Source organism: Topomyia yanbarensis, chromosome 1 (assembly GCF_030247195.1).
Source record: "Topomyia yanbarensis strain Yona2022 chromosome 1, ASM3024719v1, whole genome shotgun sequence".
Taxonomy (NCBI): domain Eukaryota; kingdom Metazoa; phylum Arthropoda; class Insecta; order Diptera; family Culicidae; genus Topomyia; species Topomyia yanbarensis.
The window spans coordinates 21447057-21464485 of record NC_080670.1 but is presented as its reverse complement, the minus strand read 5'-3'; the positions used below and the strand labels follow the sequence as shown (position 1 = coordinate 21464485).

The 17429-nt window shown below is 40.3% G+C and overlaps 1 protein-coding gene across 3 annotated transcripts in view; it reads right to left on the bottom strand.

Annotated features, from left to right (window-relative positions):
• The window catches only part of LOC131677066 (alpha-mannosidase 2), a 217211-nt gene that overhangs the window by 40570 nt on the left and 159212 nt on the right, over window positions 1–17429 (bottom strand). For all 3 annotated transcript variants that reach the window (XM_058956617.1, XM_058956619.1, XM_058956618.1), the window contains one exon: window positions 11858–12379. In XM_058956617.1, coding sequence (XP_058812600.1) covers window positions 11858–12015 — 158 coding nt within the window. In that variant the 5' untranslated portion in view covers window positions 12016–12379. The remainder of the gene's footprint in view (window positions 1–11857; window positions 12380–17429) is intronic.

Genomic DNA, 17429 nt, shown 5'->3' with positions numbered 1-17429 from the left:
GTTCCAAACAGAGTTGCCAATTTTTTCAAGTCAAAATCTGACACAACCATACAAAAAAGTTTGAAAAATCTGGGAAAGGTATCCTATAATAATACTATTTGCATTCGCTAAATTTTTAATGCTGTCGGAGAATTCGACGAGTATTTTCGAATTTCGAGATACTCGTTAAATCTGGGAAATAGTGGTCTCACCAATCAAAAATAATGATAATAACAGCCGATGATATTTTCCTATTTTTTCGCTTGCTTGTCACATGTGTAATAAATTCTAATTTTAGGGTAAGTAAACAAAAATTAAGATTGGATGATTTAAAATAATGATTTTTACATGCTTCTCTGCTATTTAAAATGGCTTAGATTTCAATAATTGATGGCTACGCTGACAAAAAAATTCTTTATCACTAAAATTTGGACTTTTAAAACTGTCTATTGATGCGAGATTTTTGACTTAGGGACCATTCATAAATCACGTCACGCAAAAATTGCCCAAAGTTGACTCCACCTCCCCCCATATAACAAATTGTCACAAATTTCGTTTTATCCCCTTCCACTAATACGAAACAAATTATTTAAAAAAAAATATTTTTGTTCAGTAGAAACCTGTTACATTATATTCTAGCTTACTACCTCTTCCCTCTATTACACAATATGTCACATTTTATCGTACACCCTCCCCTTAAAAGTGTTACATAATTTATGAATGGTCCCTTATTCAAAGCGAGCACAACGTAGGCATAGTAAGTAAGCTAGTTGCTTAAAATTTCAAATCGAGAAATACAGATATCCACATTTTTTGCTATGTGTGCGTGCGCTTTTCGAGCGAACAAGAAGACATGAAGGAAAAAACAAAATCACGTGATTCCTTGCTTCATTCTTATTGGTTAATGATGTAAAGATTTATCTTTTTCGGTCCCGGACGCCATGCTTATTTTCATCACTTAAAAGCAGGCTTTGTAATTCTCTCTCACTCACGCGAAAAGAAGCTTATCCGATGTCCGACTTTTCCGAGATAAGATGAGTCGCAAAATTCTCCGTCTCCACAAATTCAAAAAATACACTTAATTACAAAGAAAAGCGGCAAAGAAGTATGATAGACTTGTTTTTTCGTGTTTTGGAATAACGACAGGAATGCAGCAAGCGAAAAAAGGATACCGTGATAAACTCATTCTCCGGCTGTTTTATTTATCCGGAGAAATAACACGTTGTATTTATCCGGAGAAGTTGTGTGAGTGGCAATAACTTTTCGTGTGAAAATGTGAGTTTTTATTGTCGCAGTAGCAAACTATCCGGACGCATTTACTCATATAAGCGATAAATGCAATGCCTGCTCAAAAGCTTTATTTTGATTGGTTGATTTTTTAATGTTTCGTGCCTCGGTCCCGGACGCCATGATAAATTTCATTAGCAAACAAATCAACACATTCAAACAAGACGAATGTGAACACCTGAACTATAGTGCATCTCGATTTCAGGTATCGTTGATCGATATTACAGGTAATCGATATTATTTTTTTCTTCAGAGCTTGAATTGATTTTCAAAAGAAGTCAACTTGTTGCTCTGGAGCAGTGATTCTCAACGTGGGGTCCGCGGACCCTTAGGGGGCTGTGAAAAGGTTTATGTGTTATCTTTTCCGGTTCGATATAGAATGAAGATAAACAGAAATTAATATATTAATATTAAACCAAATAGATTTTCACAAACAGTATTATATTGATTAAATTAACCAGTCACAATAAATAAAAGTACATGTAAAGCGAGAAAATATAATTTCGATTAACTTTGTTTTTTGACCTACAGTCATGTACTTTTGAATTGTTACTAAAAGTGAAAACGGATTTTAATATCAAGGATATGACATATATTACACCACGTGAGAAACTGTGTATAAATAACACCTAAAAAGAAAATTTCATTGCGAAGAACAACATGCAACAAGGCATCGAATATGACAACGTTGAAACCAAGATCCTGAATATATGGATGACGATAACATTGAAGTGCGCCTACATAACCTAGCGCCGCGCATTAGAATTCTAGTTCTATTAAAAGATTTATATCAAAATACGATACAAAATGCGAAGAAGTGTAATCCGGTACTTGAGGAAACAATTGTTGTGTCATTCGCGGGATGCAAACAAAGTTCATTTTGTAGCGTCAAGCTGATGCTCAGGTGGCGACAGTGTTAGAATTCAATAGAAAAACTCTAGTAAGAGAACTGCTGAGAGAAAAACAGCATTTTTGGCAACGTATGCCCCGGCATTGTATGGCAACACGTCCAATGTTGTAAGGATAGGCAATGTTCAATTGGATTCGTTTTTTGACAGCTAAACGCGAATCCAATCGATCCAAAATGGAGTCTCCGCAGTTCTCTTTCTAGAGGCTTTCTAGAATTCAACAAGGAGCTGGAGCGTTGCCAGAACATTTTTGTTTCCCAGATTATATTTTAGGAAACTTCCGGTAACCATCCGATACCTTTCAGGAACCCGCATAACCGAGGCGTAGGTACCGAAGCAGCGCAAAGCCGCTGAAGCAAGCAAACCTGTGATCCACTCGTTTGCCCGGCTTACTCAAACATAGCGGCTCTCCCTTGAAAGCATGTGTTAAGAAGCGATGAGGCGTATCCACATTGGATGGTGGAGTCAAAATAAAATTGGCAACGCTAGCAAAATGAAAACACAAATGAACACTCCAGATGAACCTATTGTCAATTGACATTTCGCCGAGTATTGATTCGAGTGAATAATAGGGGCCCACAATTTCACTCTTCATGTTTGAAAAACGACTGCTTTTTTCCTAATGTCGTACACGTCATCGTTCAACCTTCAATATCAATGGGAGACGTTTCAACTTAATGACACCTCTGTTCAGCTCCAACTCCGCAAAGAAGCACAGAGTTGACGAAAATCAATGCTTGAGTAACACGTTATTAGAGCGTGAAAGCACTTCTGTGAAAAATGTCGCCAGCCAATATTTTTATCTTCTGATATAAAAAATAAATACAATAAGTAATTCCGCCCGTCTAACGTGCATAAAAGCTGACATGTGTTTGTTATCTTCGCCCATCCGTAACCAAATTCGATCAGTATTATTGCCAACCAGCCGATCGAATCGTAGAATAATCAAGACTCTGGATTTAACTTTCAAAACTCTTGTTTGTCAACCGAACGAGAATGCTTGATTTCTTGGCCCGAACGTAATCAGTCCCAGCCAATAAAAGTTACTCGGATAGACTCTCGCAAAACTTTGCATTTCCAAGTGGCTATACCATTATTCGCCTCTGACTTCAGCCAGCTCGTGAACGGAGTTTCTCCTGCAGCAGTGAGATGCTTGGTGGCCATCGTTCACCTGCGGCCACCGTTCGTTTCAGCTTATCGAATGTATATGTATATTGATTTGTCCTTCAGGAACCTCTTGCGGGGAAGTAAAGGAAAACTTTGAAATTCAATTTCTTATCCAATTAGAATGGGTAGGGAAGCATAACTGGCACAACGTATTTTCTTCGTCTAAGAAAAAGGGGAAAAACAGGCAGGTAACATATTACCCGACAAGGCGAATGGAAAAAATACTTTATAAAGTATGGGAAACCTCGCTGCAGGGTACAACAATTCTGCAACAAACGATAAGCTGTTTTTGGGGAGAACCTTATTTCAATATTATTACACGCGACAACAGCGATGATGGGATAGTCTAACACTCGTGAGAGACCGTGAGTAGAATTTATTTTACATATACAGCGGACACCAGGTGGAACAATGACGCAGGATTCTTTCCTCTGTATATGAAAGCTGTTCAATAATAATAGAGCTAATATTGATGGAAAAACGGATACTTGGCTGATTTCTGTTACGTTGTACATCTTCAACGATTTTGCAAGTTTTCTATTTATTCTCCCTTGCTGCGAAGAACTAGGTATGCCAAAGCATACAAATAGCAAACCGAGTAGCAAACCAACAACTAAAGTAAACTAAAATGCACTACATTCAGTAGTCTTTCTAATAGTGAACTCACTGTCCCACCCCCAAGGGAAGGAAAATGAAATCTAAAGCAAACAAGCACAACTTCTTTTGCTTCCAGCGCTTTTTTTCTCATCCCTACGATTTCTTTCATGTTGTCGCTTCTGAATAGGATGGGAGGGCCAAGCCTTTGGAGTGTGTCACCTCATAAAGAAAATCGGAAAAGAGCCACCAGCTTCTCGCTGTGTGTGTGTCTGGGGGGGGGGGCTTCCCCACGACCCCTAACAATTTCTGTCTGACTATCTGATGAGAGAGAAGTATGGCGTATGGTCTGGTGCAAGTGGCGGCATTCTTTCTAATATCGAAAAGACAATCGAGGAATATTTCAACACATACCGGCGCGGTTAGACCGGCACAATGAATGGAACAAACTTGTGGAAAGTACCGACGACTGAGGGGTGCTCTTTTAAGGCGTACAATAGAGTCCTATTGTGTTGTTTTAGTTGAAAGAAAAGACGACACAGTATTTACTTGATCTCTATAGAATGTTTTGTTGGACTTGTTTTTAAGATTATTGGATTCAATTTCTATGGATATTAGATAAAAACCTAATTTGTAACGGTGATATGCAGTAATAAATATTGTACTGAATGGAATTACACCATAAAGGGTGTCCCACGTCTAATTTTATCACGGAAAATGTCTAGAAAATTACCCAGAGGACCGATCCTTTTCAAACTTTCAGACAATAAAATATAACCTATTAGTAAGCTTTTGGCGCATTTATTTCATTCAACTTCAATACCATAACCGTACGCTCACACCTTACGCTTAACTCCACTCATTAGGTTTTGTACATCATCTGGCTGCAGCTTCTTCTGTACAGAAACCCACTTTTTCTTCAGGTCTTCCATAGATCTGACCTCCTTGGGATGCTTCCGTAGTACCTGCTTCATAATTGCCCAGTATTTTTCAATGGGCCTTAGTTCCGATGTGTTGTCGTAGTTCATGTCCATGGGTGCGAAAGTGACCTCGTTGGCTTCGTACCACTCCAGGGCACCATTTGAATAGTGGCACGAAGCAGATCGTAGGGCTCGCGTGTTGTTTCAACAGAGGAAGCAGACGCTTCTGTAGACACTCCTTGAAGTAGATCTCACCGTTTACAGTTCCGGTAGTCATGAACGGCGCATTCCGTTTGTCACATGAGCAGATCGCTTGCCAAATCATGTATTTATTGGCAAACTTTTGAAATCTCTGCTTCCTTGCTTCCTCCGGAACATTAAACTTGTGCTGGGCGGTGAAGAACAGTTGCCCCAGAAGAGGCCGGAAGTCAGTCTTGACGCAAGCCTTATCAGCCATGATGAGAAAATGTGGCTTCATCAGCTCAGGGTGAACAGTAGAGTGACAGGAAAACATGGCCCCTATCGGCCCATCCCTGAGTCGATTCCTAGCCGCACCAGGAGTACTTGCTCCCAATTTGAAGCAAATCGGACAAGTATAGCTACTGGACCAACGTGCCTGAATATTGTATGGGATTTTTCAACAATTTACATGGAGAATCTCCACTAGCTTGCATTTTCGTCGCCGGGTGGCACTGTATGCATCGTATTATCACTGTAAGTGAAAATAAGAAAGATGTTTTAATTGTCTACAACTTTGTCGAAGACTGCTAGTCAATCCGGCTTTGTTAAAAGGAATTGGTAAACTTTCAACGTAGTGATGTCTGAGTCAGTTTTGCATGGGGCCTAACAGTACATGATTGCGTATCAGTACTCGATTCGTACGAACTAAACATTTTTGGGAAATAATCATTAGGTTTAGCTCAATGGTATGTTCAGAAGAATTTTAGTAAATAATACGCGTCATGTTTTGATTAGAAAATTTTAGTTCCACATATTACCGCATAGAGGGCGCCAACACTAACTTTTCAACGGAGAGAGATAGAAATTTGGTGTCTTCTACAAAGTTATAGAGCAGGCAGTATTTCTCGCGAACATCTTGATACTCTATCTCTCTTCTATAAAAAGTTAGTGTTGGCGCCCTCTATGCGGTCACAGGTGGAACTAAAATTTTCTAATCAAAGCATAACTCGTATTATTTATTACAATTCTTCTAAACGAGGGACTCGAGTACTGATACACAACCATGCACTGCTAGGCCCCATGCAAAACTGACTCAGACCTCAATTCGTTAAATGTTTAATAACTTCTTTTAACAAAGCCGGATTGACTAGCAGTCTTTGACAAAGTTGTAGACAATTAAATTATCATACTTATTTTCCCTTACAGTGATGATATGATGCATACAGTGCCACCTAGTGGCGAAAATACGTAGTAGTGGGTTTTCTCCATGTAAATTGTTGAAAAATCCCATATAAACTTCAGGCACGTAGGTCCGGTAGTTAAACTTGTCCGATTTCCTTCAAATCTGGTGAAAGTACTCCTGGTAGGACTAGGAATCCACTCAGGGGTGGGCTGATTAAGTTTTCAAAAATTGATCATTTTTCTGGGCAGCCTAGTGTACAGTTTCCGGGCCCGTGACGTTCCCACCGTTTGTCACGATATTTTGCCGTTCGTCACGATTTGGAACCTTCTATACTTTGTACGTGTGCAGTCCCTATTGGTACTTGGATCTCTGAGCGAAAAGCTTGGACAGATTCAACGTTTTGGCCACATCCCTAACCGAAGCAATTGGGATTCCGCTTAAAAGCTTTTGCTACACGCTTGTAATTCTAATCAAGAACATCCCCTCTGACCGCATTTCTCCTTCCGTTCGATGCTCAGAGTTTGGTTGTAACGTTTAATCACACGACTAACTGTTGACTGCATCCGAATTGTTTTCCGATGCCTCGATGAGAGAGTTGAGGATTTTCCAGGTGCTTGCGCAAAATCATTTCGCGACGTTGCTTTTCGGGTGACGCCATTTTTTAAACCTTGTCAAAGTCCTCCGTCTTACAATACAGTTCCATTGACCAATGCAATGGTATAGCCTTGTAGTCGTTACCTGTGTACCTGCACTAGTGAGCAATTCATGTTACCCATCAGCGAGGAACTGCAGAATGTTACGTCGATGACGGAAACTTCGATGCACAGCCTAAAATCCAGCTTCACCAGTGCTTCCAACAAGCTGTAACCTCTTTTATTGATCGGCTTGCTACCCCACTCCACGATCCAAGCGTTAAAATCTCCTCCTATAACAACCGGTGTTCGTCCGACTAACGAGTCGGTGGGTGCGTCCAGCATCCGATTGTACTGCTCTGGTGTCCACCTTGGGAAGCATAACAGTTACATACGATTAAAGCGTTGATATTGGTGATTACAAAGCCTTCGTGTGTGAGTGTGTCACCCGCCATCTCTTGGACAGGGAAACCGCCCATCACTTGGATTGCCGCCATACCTGCACAATCCATCACCGTTATCGGGAGGATGAGGATAAGGTTCTACAATAATTGCAACGTCGCACTTCGTTTCTACCTTCGACTTCCACAAGAATTGCTGTGTTATGTGCTACGATTGAGATTAAGCTATTTATGTATGTATGTTTGTGTGTGTATTTATTGTAAGGTTTGAAAAGCTTTAAAAGGTTGGCCTGTAGTGTTTTGATACTGTGTGGGATTCACTTACGTGCCTAACCACTAAAATACTCATTACTCTTTCTGCCCCCACATCAAAGTATAACTTCGAGGGCCCCCTGCGTCTCGGTGTGCTTTCATCATTCATCACCATTTTCATCTGCTCACGAGTCATCCACAATTATCTCGGAGCCTCGCTTGATCTATCTATTTACCTCCCGACTCTCCTCTTGCTTTCCGTCATTCTCTCCTTCTATTAGGTCGTTTTAATCCTCTAAGCACTTGAGCCATTTAGCCACTTCACTCGGATATTGTCCAGCGATAAATTACCGCAAGCCATTTAGCTCCTGAATCCAAAAGTCATTTAGCTCCGATTCCCATGAGCTATGTAAATCCTAGCTTTGTCGCGATCTACTCGGATAGTCCCCAGAGATGAATTCGCCTCACTCCGACTGAGAGTTCCCCGACGGCGGAATTTCTCCTGATACCGATACTCGTTTCCTTGAGCTTTGGTGGGATGTCTCTCGGTACCGATGTTCGTTTAGTGGGCCAATTAGCCCCGGCTGTGGGCCTAGCCTACTCAACGGGCATACCGGTAGATGCCGAGATATGTCGTCAATTTTCACTACAAGTTTTCAAGACACTTTCAAAAGGAATTTGGAGAATTCGTTTTAAAACATTAGGCACATTTTTGACAAACATCTTAAATTTGTTCAATTTATGAATTGAATATGTATATGAAGACAAAATATCCTCCGCTGCTACGCCACTGAAATAAACGCTTAGAAAAAGCTACTTAACGTGTCCCGCATCACCATATCCGTACATTACAGAAAACATGGTGGCAGTAGTTGACGAAGTATTTGAAATCTGACTCAGTGCTGTCGTTATCAAGGGGCCCGTATCTACTAGGAGGTTGATAATACCTCGCTTCGGAGTCCGGATAAACCCAGCCTAGAAGCTGTGTGGTATCCGGTGACAGAAGCCAAGAATTGATGTACTAGGTTCCGTCTATTATGTCGTAATAAGCGGCAAAAACTGGTCTAGTTATAATAATAACAAACGACGCGAAATTGTCATACAAGGTACAGTTTTTGGTATATTTAATGCTTGTTTTAGGTCATACATTCATTTATTTTTTCGAGAAAATTTGGTGCTTTTCCTTTCACTAGTTTGTCTTCTGTAAACAATATTTGAGCTAAGCACTAAAACATTCACTTAATCGACATCGCAGGCGTTGTTGTGCATGAATGATCGCGAAGCGCTCGAGCGTTTTTATGTTAACGCGTTTGATCGCGTGGGCGTTTGTATGCCACGTGTGTTCGTCACGTCGCGTATATGAATTCGATTTACAACAGTGTAGCCATTCGAATATTTGCGTGGCTTCCTGAATGATCGCGTTGACCGTGAAGCTGATGCTTAATTTGGGAGGTAGTCAGCCCGAAACTTGTTATCTAGTGTATATGAGCGATTTTTGAGGATGGTCCTACTGAAGGCATGGACCTAGGCTGCTAGACTGCAGGTTTTCGGACGTGACACATTCATGATTGCGTGGAAACGCGCGTTTATATCACCGTACTTGAGATCGCATTTAGAAATTCGTAGCTGTTAAAAGGTTCACCTAATCACAGAGCCGTTTTGATGTTTACGCTGGCGCTGTTTTCCGTGGATGATCGCAATTGCATGTTTATGACTAATGCTGTATTATCGCACAGGACTCGAGCGTTTGTATGTTAACGGTTTTGATCGAGTGAGTGTGTGTGCGTCTCGTGTATAAATTTGTTAGTATAGCCATGTATCCGCATACATATTTGTGTGAATTTTTGAATGTTCGCGTGATCTGTGATTTTTAGTGTAGGTATGGATCAGATCTAGAAGGGATGTTACGTTTAAAGTGGGTAAAGGGTAATCATAAGTGCAATATTGAGGTGTTAGACGGGAGTGTGCAGCACGCGCGTGAACGCACCCCACCCGCGATGGGTTGTCGGGATAAAGGCAGCACTGGAGCTGTCAAAAAAGCAAATCGCATGGTCATAAATTTTCTGAGCCGGTGGAGTGCGGACGGCCCACCGAGGTTCTGCAAAAGGCGGTAAAAGTGTGCTTGAGATTGTGATCGGGAGTTAAAATGCGGTCGGTGTTTCATTCCGTTTTCCTGTGCGTGAATATTGCCGTGATCGCACGAGCCGGTTCTGGCGTTTTGTAGTGCAAGTGTACACTCGGTATTCCGGCGAGAAGCAGAAGGTGGCCTGATTTGACCGATCAATGCAGCAGTGGCGAACAGTGAAAAGAACCGGATGGAGTACAAGGCAACACTCAAGGATCTGGACCAATTGGTCGGTGTTAAATCAGACCGGACTAAGTCGCAAAACATCAAAAAATGAGATAATGATAGCACTGGATAAAGAATTTCGTCAGCTACATCCGACTTCTACCAGATTTGAAATATGTAACAATAAACAAGAGTTATGGCAAAAACTAATTTCCAATCATAATGTAAAGGATGCTGCGATTCAAACTTTAAACTCGTTTTTCTCGAAATCAATATTTTGTCACTTAGTCCGTTCTGACTTAACACCGACGAATTGTTCGAACAACTGAACGAGTGCAAACGACTGACCGACACTCAAGTGAAAACCCTTGCTAAAGCACTTTGTTCGCTTTTGTTATTGGGTCAGCAAGCCTTTTTTTCTCTCTAGATAACAGGGAGTGATTTTCCCATATCACTAGGGTATCCAGTCATGGTGCCTCGAGACATCTATGTACTGAAGCCTTCCGGATGTGAACGATTTCTAATCACGTAGGAACGTGCGAAGGTAAATTATATTTTAATAGTAAATAACTTGTAATCCTGTAAATATTAGGGACGAACATTCAATATATTGGATTGAAAATAAACCACGCAACCGATCGATCTGTGTGCCTACCCCGTGAGTTCATGGATTCCACCGAAAATGGTTCATTATTTGCAAGCCATGTGCCACATTGGCATTCTGAAAGCCGATTTGTGTTACGATGGCTCAACATTTCTAAGGACGATACACTATTGCCAGAGTTCAATTTCGATTACGAGAATCATAATCTTCGGCAACTAAATTGATAAATTTTATTTCTCACAGTTGACCCTGTGTAAAAATAAAATTTAAGCTGATTTTTACGTTCAATGTAGATAATAGTCTCGGACGATGATCAAACAATTTTACAAAAAACTAGTCGATTGGAAAGAGGAAAAAAATCAGTTCAAATTCAGCCTAGAGACATTTTGCTACAAAACATCAAACGTTGAACCATCCTACACCGTCCAGGCTGGTGAAAAGCTCCGAACGGCAAATAATGAAGAGATAATAAGATTGTTGGTGCTTAGAGCGAACAAAAAAGCTTTGCGCTATGGGAACGTTCGCAGTGGGTAAAACTCTGTCGAATGTTCTTCGAATCGTGTTCTCTTTGCAGTAGCTTTGTAGCTACGCGCGAGAATGTAACCAGCATAATTTTACGATCGTACACTGCAAGTGTTTTTAACGAGCACGGAAAATAGTGCCCCCCAGAGGCACAGGTTTACTCAACAGTGCAATTCTATTTATGCGAAGCGAACCCTACACTAGCGGAAATATTGACAATAAATCAATTATTGATCAATATATTGATCGTGTAAGGACATTTTGGAAATATTGATTCTGTAGAATTCAAATGGGCTTGACGTATTGAAGTAGTTTTGTCAATATTTTTATTGACAATATTCTTGGCTCGTGTAGGGTCCGCTCGAGGTGTTGTAATAATCTTCTTTGGTCATTTGCTTTCATTGTATCAGCTACCGCTTGTCTCCGTAAACCTGCCGAGAAAGGAGGCGAATGGTTAAAGTTAGGCATTTGTTTTAATAAACAGAAAAGACCTGTGGGATCTCTGTTTGTCGAGGACAAACCTCGCGTTTATCTACAATGTGCCTCCGTGGAGTACCGAGCCGAATGATCCAGCGGGTCACGTTCCAACAGCATTAGCTGCGGAAGGATTTTATTTGCAAGACAAGGTCAAAGTTTGCTTTCCATGACTGCAGCTACAAATGCCAAAGCTCGTATTATATTCATTCATATGACCTTCCTTCACACTTCGCAAAAGGTTCGCCATGAAATTTTACGTTACCGACTGTGAAATAAATCCCAAAGTGTGAGAGCTTTTATGGGCAGCCGGTTTAAAACGGAACATGTGCAAACATCTCATCTCTCCCTCGGGGTTGAGAAGTGAAACGAACATAAATGTTTGTAAATGTAATCATGAACGAATGCAATGTTTCGAGAGAATGGAAATTAAAACAAGATAAAAACAGATGAACTGTACTTACCGCTTCTGATGCATGGCATCCTTGTGTAACCCCGCTGGACCGGGTGTCGTCGAGGGTTGCCCCATCGAGATGTAATACAGACAGAGCAGGATTGTGATGAACGCCGAAAGCAGCCCGATGCAACGGGCCGAACCTCGGCGGAATATTTTCACCGTCATGATGTGATGCTGCTCAGCCGGCGTACTTTTCACACTAGCTTTAGCACTGCACAGCACAGCCGGCAGTTGTCGGCTTCGGAGGAACCTAAAGTTTACTGCAAGTAGTAACTCATTTATGGTGGAGTTTTACAGTGCGAGCGCTAACACTCGTATGTGTATGTGCCAGGACAGCAGTCAGCAGCAATAATTCCTTTTCGCGTTGGCTTACTCCTCTGCAATGGTAGTGGTTTTTCACTCCCCCGCCGGGGGGAAGGGTTTTATATGTTCGCCCCTTTAACGCTGAAGCTCCTCTGGAGCCGTTTATTCATTCGCTCATTTAGCACATTCGGGTGCCTTCAGCGTAAAGTCACATTTTTGATTTGTTCTGTAACGAAAGATATAAAAGCGAATAGTACAATGTAGTATAATGTATGGCAACAGTGTATATGTGCTCATATTTTTGGAAAGTATTGCGTAACACTTGAAAGATTCGATTGAGCGAACAAATGAAAGCTATTGTAAACGAAGAATAATATCGTGAAAACTCATAATCCAGTTTCCGCTGTCATATTTTTCATGGTTGCTAGAATTTTGTTTCGTTTATGGGTACACATTTGTGGTGATAATAAATGTTTGCAGTAAAAAGCACTGGAGTGTATTCACCATGATTGTGAAATGTGAGCACTCAAATCTCTGCTGGAAGCCATAATAAATACGAGGAAAACCATGATTGACATTCTGTATAAACACCATAGAGAATAAATACACACTCTCTTTCTCATATTTCTGCATTGTGACGTTGGTGTATACTACCCCTGATCGCAAATATAAGTGCCAATTGCATTTTGGACAATTTTGCTTTTTTTGTTCCATTTTAAAAATAAGTCCGATCTGTAATATGATCACTTATCAATCGTAGAGCAATTGTTTACTGTATTTTCTAAATAACTGCAATTATTCGGGATAGTCCATATAAACCGTCCATAAGATGTTTTGGCACCACATAACTCGTGTGAACGGCTAAAGCTCCCGAATGATGTCTCGGAAACCAAGTACAGACACGCTGGGTTGCAGATGAGAAAGACAAACAAACTCTTCCTTTTTGGGAACCAAACGCCTGAATCTAACCTAACTTAGATAAAGTTGGTTGTTCGTGTTTTGAATTCATCTCATCAGTAACTAACACCCACTTTGTGGATCAACCAATCCCTTTAGATGATTACACGAGCTGTGTAACGGTTTGAATATAGTGTTTAGATGGTGCCAATCTGGTGCTAGTTTAGATTTATCGCCTATCTGGCTCCAAGTTGGTGCTAGTTACTGATGAGACGAATTCTGAACACAAAAATCCAGCACGCTTGGTATCGATGGATTCCTTTTAATTTTATTATGTACAGTAGTGGCAATCAACAAATTACGCTCGGCGGTCAACCCCTGGCCCTGGGTCGATTCCTAGCTCCATCAGAAGCGCCTGCTCCACGTTTGAGCCGAATCTAGTTACCAGACCAACGTGTCCGAAATTTGTATAGGATTTTTCGACAATTTTCACGAAGAAAGACTCCTAACTTGCATTTTCACCGCTAGGTGTCAATGTAAGCATCCGATTATCATTGCAAGTGGAAATTGGAAAGGTAATTTTATTGTCTACAACTTTGTTGAAGGCTGCAAATCAATCTAATTTCCTTATGAGAAGTTATTCAAGTTTTAAGGAAGTGATGTCCCAGTCCGAGTTTTATATGGAGCTAACAGCACATGCTGGTGAATTAGTAGTTGATTCCCACGAACATCATTTCTTATTTCATTTCTTACGAAATAATGGTTGGATTTAGCTGAATAGTATGTTTCGAAGAATTTTAATGCATGACATGACTTATCATTTAACTAAAAAAAATTAGTAGTACATTTCATCACATAGTATTAACTTTTCATCGTAAAGGAATAGAAACTGTGTGTCTTCTACAAAGTTATAGAACAAGGTTTTTCCAGTAATTTTTGTGAAAATGTTCATATTAAATCTCTTTTTAAAAGTTGGCGCTCGCGCACTCTGTGCGGTGAAATATGGAACTAAAATATTTGTAGTCCAAAGATTACTCATATCACGTACTAAAATAGTTCTAAACATACTATTTAATTAAACCGAACCATTATTTTTTTTCGAGAGTTGTCCTACTGGAGCTGTAGAGCTCGGTTTTCGGAAGGGCTCCCCGTCAGAATCACTTAATACAATTGCAAACGAGACAAGCAAAATCGCCCACTAAAACACTGCTTAAGACCAATTGCAGCGGGGAGTGATTCTGAATGTGATATTCATTGTACGGCTCAGATATATGCGGGAGTAGGGACTTAGCGATCGCGTGTATCATCGCGAGGGGCTCGAGCATTTGTACGCTAAAGTGTTCGATCGCGTGTGCGTTTGTATGTCACGTGTGCTAACGTGTATGCATCAGGATTCCTGAACGTGTATGTAACTTCGCGGGTATAAATTTTATTTTATTACCGTGTGTCTTTCGCATATTCGCGTGTATTCTGGAATGATCGCGCGCGGGCCTTGAATCTGATACTTGATTTTTGGTGCACGGTTCAGATTCTAGAAGAAAGTGGGTTCTTCCATATCATTAGAGTTCTCGGTGATGTCGCCACGGAACGTGTTATCTATTGGATATGAGAGCTATCTTTTTTTAATTGGTCCAATTGAAGGCATGGACCTAGACTGCTGATACCGAGAATAGAGATTTCCGAAAGTGATCAGTTCATGAGCGCAGGAGTTTGCAGGTTCACGGTTGAGACCGCGTTTGAATATTTATAAATGCTGAGACGTTCATATTATCACCAGGATGTTATCATGTCTGCGAGAAAGCGGGTGTAGGTTGCGTGGATGATCGCGAAGGGTTCAAGCATTTGTATGTTAACGGGTTTGACGTGTGTATGTTACTTCGCGTGAATAAATGCCGCCGTATTTTTTAGTGGATATGAACGTCATCTTTTTTGTTTGATCCACATGAAGGACCTATGCTAGTAGGGTCGAGGATAGGGACTTCCGGGCGTAGCCGATTCATGATCGTGTGAACACGGGCATTTGGAGATACACTCATGAGATCGCGTTTGTGAATTTATAAGTGCGGAACTGTTCACTTAGTACCGAGGTGGGCTTAGGTGAACGTTGATTATCGCGAAGGACTCGAGCATTTGTATGTTGACGTTTTCGTTGCGTTGCGATTATTTTTTATAATCGTGTGGCCATTTCGCGTATTCTTGAATGATAACGTGCAGATCGTGGATATACTTATTTTTTAGTGTATGGTTCAGATGCTAGAAGAGAGTGAGTTCTTCCATTTCACTAGAGTTTTTTTTCTGTTGGTCCACCTGAAGACATGGTTCCTTTTGGTTCCTAGGATGGGGCAAAGGTAGGATCTATCCAGGCTAATGAGTAGGGTTGTGGTACCGGTAATACCGGTACCGAAAATCCCGGGAATACCGACCCATTTTTGGTACCGTAATACCGGTACTGACCAAAGGCCAGTACCGGTATTTTCGGTACTATACAATTTTTATGACAAATATGTTAACTCAGCAGGGGGATCTATTTCAAAATATCGGTCTGCAAGATAACGTTTAATTATATTAATTTGCCTTCTAGATAAATCGTTGAGATAATAATAATTCTAGAAGTTAAAGTTTTATTAGCGACATTCTGATTGGTTTCCGTTACTCACTGGGGTGCGCGTAATAAGACTATGGTCTCAGTCATTTTTTTTTTATTCATTTCGTTTATTTGATAGGCACAAATGCGTTAGCTTGGCGGTGCCAAATCTGGTCTCAGTCATGTCTGTATTTGGTTTGCTCTTAAACCTTTATCTATAAAAGAACGAACAGCGATTTAGTAGCTAACAGTTTTAGAGTTGGTGAACTGCTTCAAATGGGGCGATTTGTAAGAATGAAATTTGTGATTATTATTAGGCAAACGACATAAAGGTCGGAACCAATTTTCAGAAAAGCAAGAGAGGAAATGCGATTAACTTGCTTGGATTTACTGCCATTCTCGCTTTGATTTACTGTTGTAAATAGGGTTTCATACATTTACCATCTGTTCAAATCGACGAAAGTCGCACCACTTTGCAGTTATTGATTTTAAAGTGGCCTAGATTTCGAAATAAAAGAAGGTGCTCTATATGAAAAATATCTTCTGTGAAATAAGTCTTGCCATTCAGAAGCAATTAAAAACAATAAACATGTTTTTTGACCAGCACAAATCAAACTTCTGAGAATAAGATCATCAGTTTGAGCATTCAATTTCAGTTTGAAACTTTTTTCGAATTTAAAAAAAAAAAATTCTAGTACCGGTACTTTACCGGTACTACCGGTACTGAGGGCTTCAGTACCATAGTACCGGTTCTCGCCAAAAAGGGTCAGTACTGCGAACCCTACTAATGAGCCTAGGTTATAGCGCATTTATTCGCTCTCTGAAATTGAAGAAAGGAGAAGGCACAAATGGGTTAAGATCTAAACATATCACTAATCAATTTCTCCGAAACTTAAGTTTTTTGCTGTTGAAAATTAAAGAAATAAATTTTTTTGCTACCGCTAGCTACTACCAAAAATGTTTAGAACATCAGCACCATTATTCCTGATATTTATTATTTTCCAAATGGTTAGACTACGCAATTTGTAAATATTTTGCTAAGAATTAAATGAATAGGATAACATAATAAAAACGATAATTCTTTGTATATCGCACCTTAAATCTCGAATATGAAAAGTTTATTTTCTACTTTCATGTTGGCTTACTGTCATTCAAATGCATTGGACGTTGGCGTGCACAATTTACCTGTTCTTCATCTTCGCCACTGACAGTCAAACGGAAGGAAAGCACAGCTGCGATTCAGTCTGACCCTGGAACAGTTTGGGAACCAACACTTGTTTGTGACTTCTAGAATACTTAATGCACTCACAATTTATTTTTGTTCTTCACTCTCGAAAGGGTTTCAAATTTTTCTCAAAAAATTGACGCGAGCGAAAAAAACTTGCATCCATCGCGCATGGCTACTACGATGCATCTCCCAACTCCCAACAACTTTCCCTTCAAAATATAACTTTTTCCCGAAAAGTTGAAAAAATTCAATTTTGACACATCGTTGGGATTCCCTGTGCATTGAAAATGCCCAAAACTATTTATTTTCTACTGCCAACAGCTTTATAAAACCTTTTCTAGAAAAGTTGAAAAAATCCATTTTGACGCATCGTCGGCTCCCCTGGGCATTTCAAATGTCCAAAGTATTGATTTTCAACTGCGTGTCCTTCAATAGGTATTTATTTCTAAACAATTGAAAGTTAACCGCTTCAACTTCAACTACAATAAACGGGAAAGTAACGCAAAATGTATCGCGATAACCGCCGATGAATTATCGACGACGATGAATTCGACGATACATTATCGT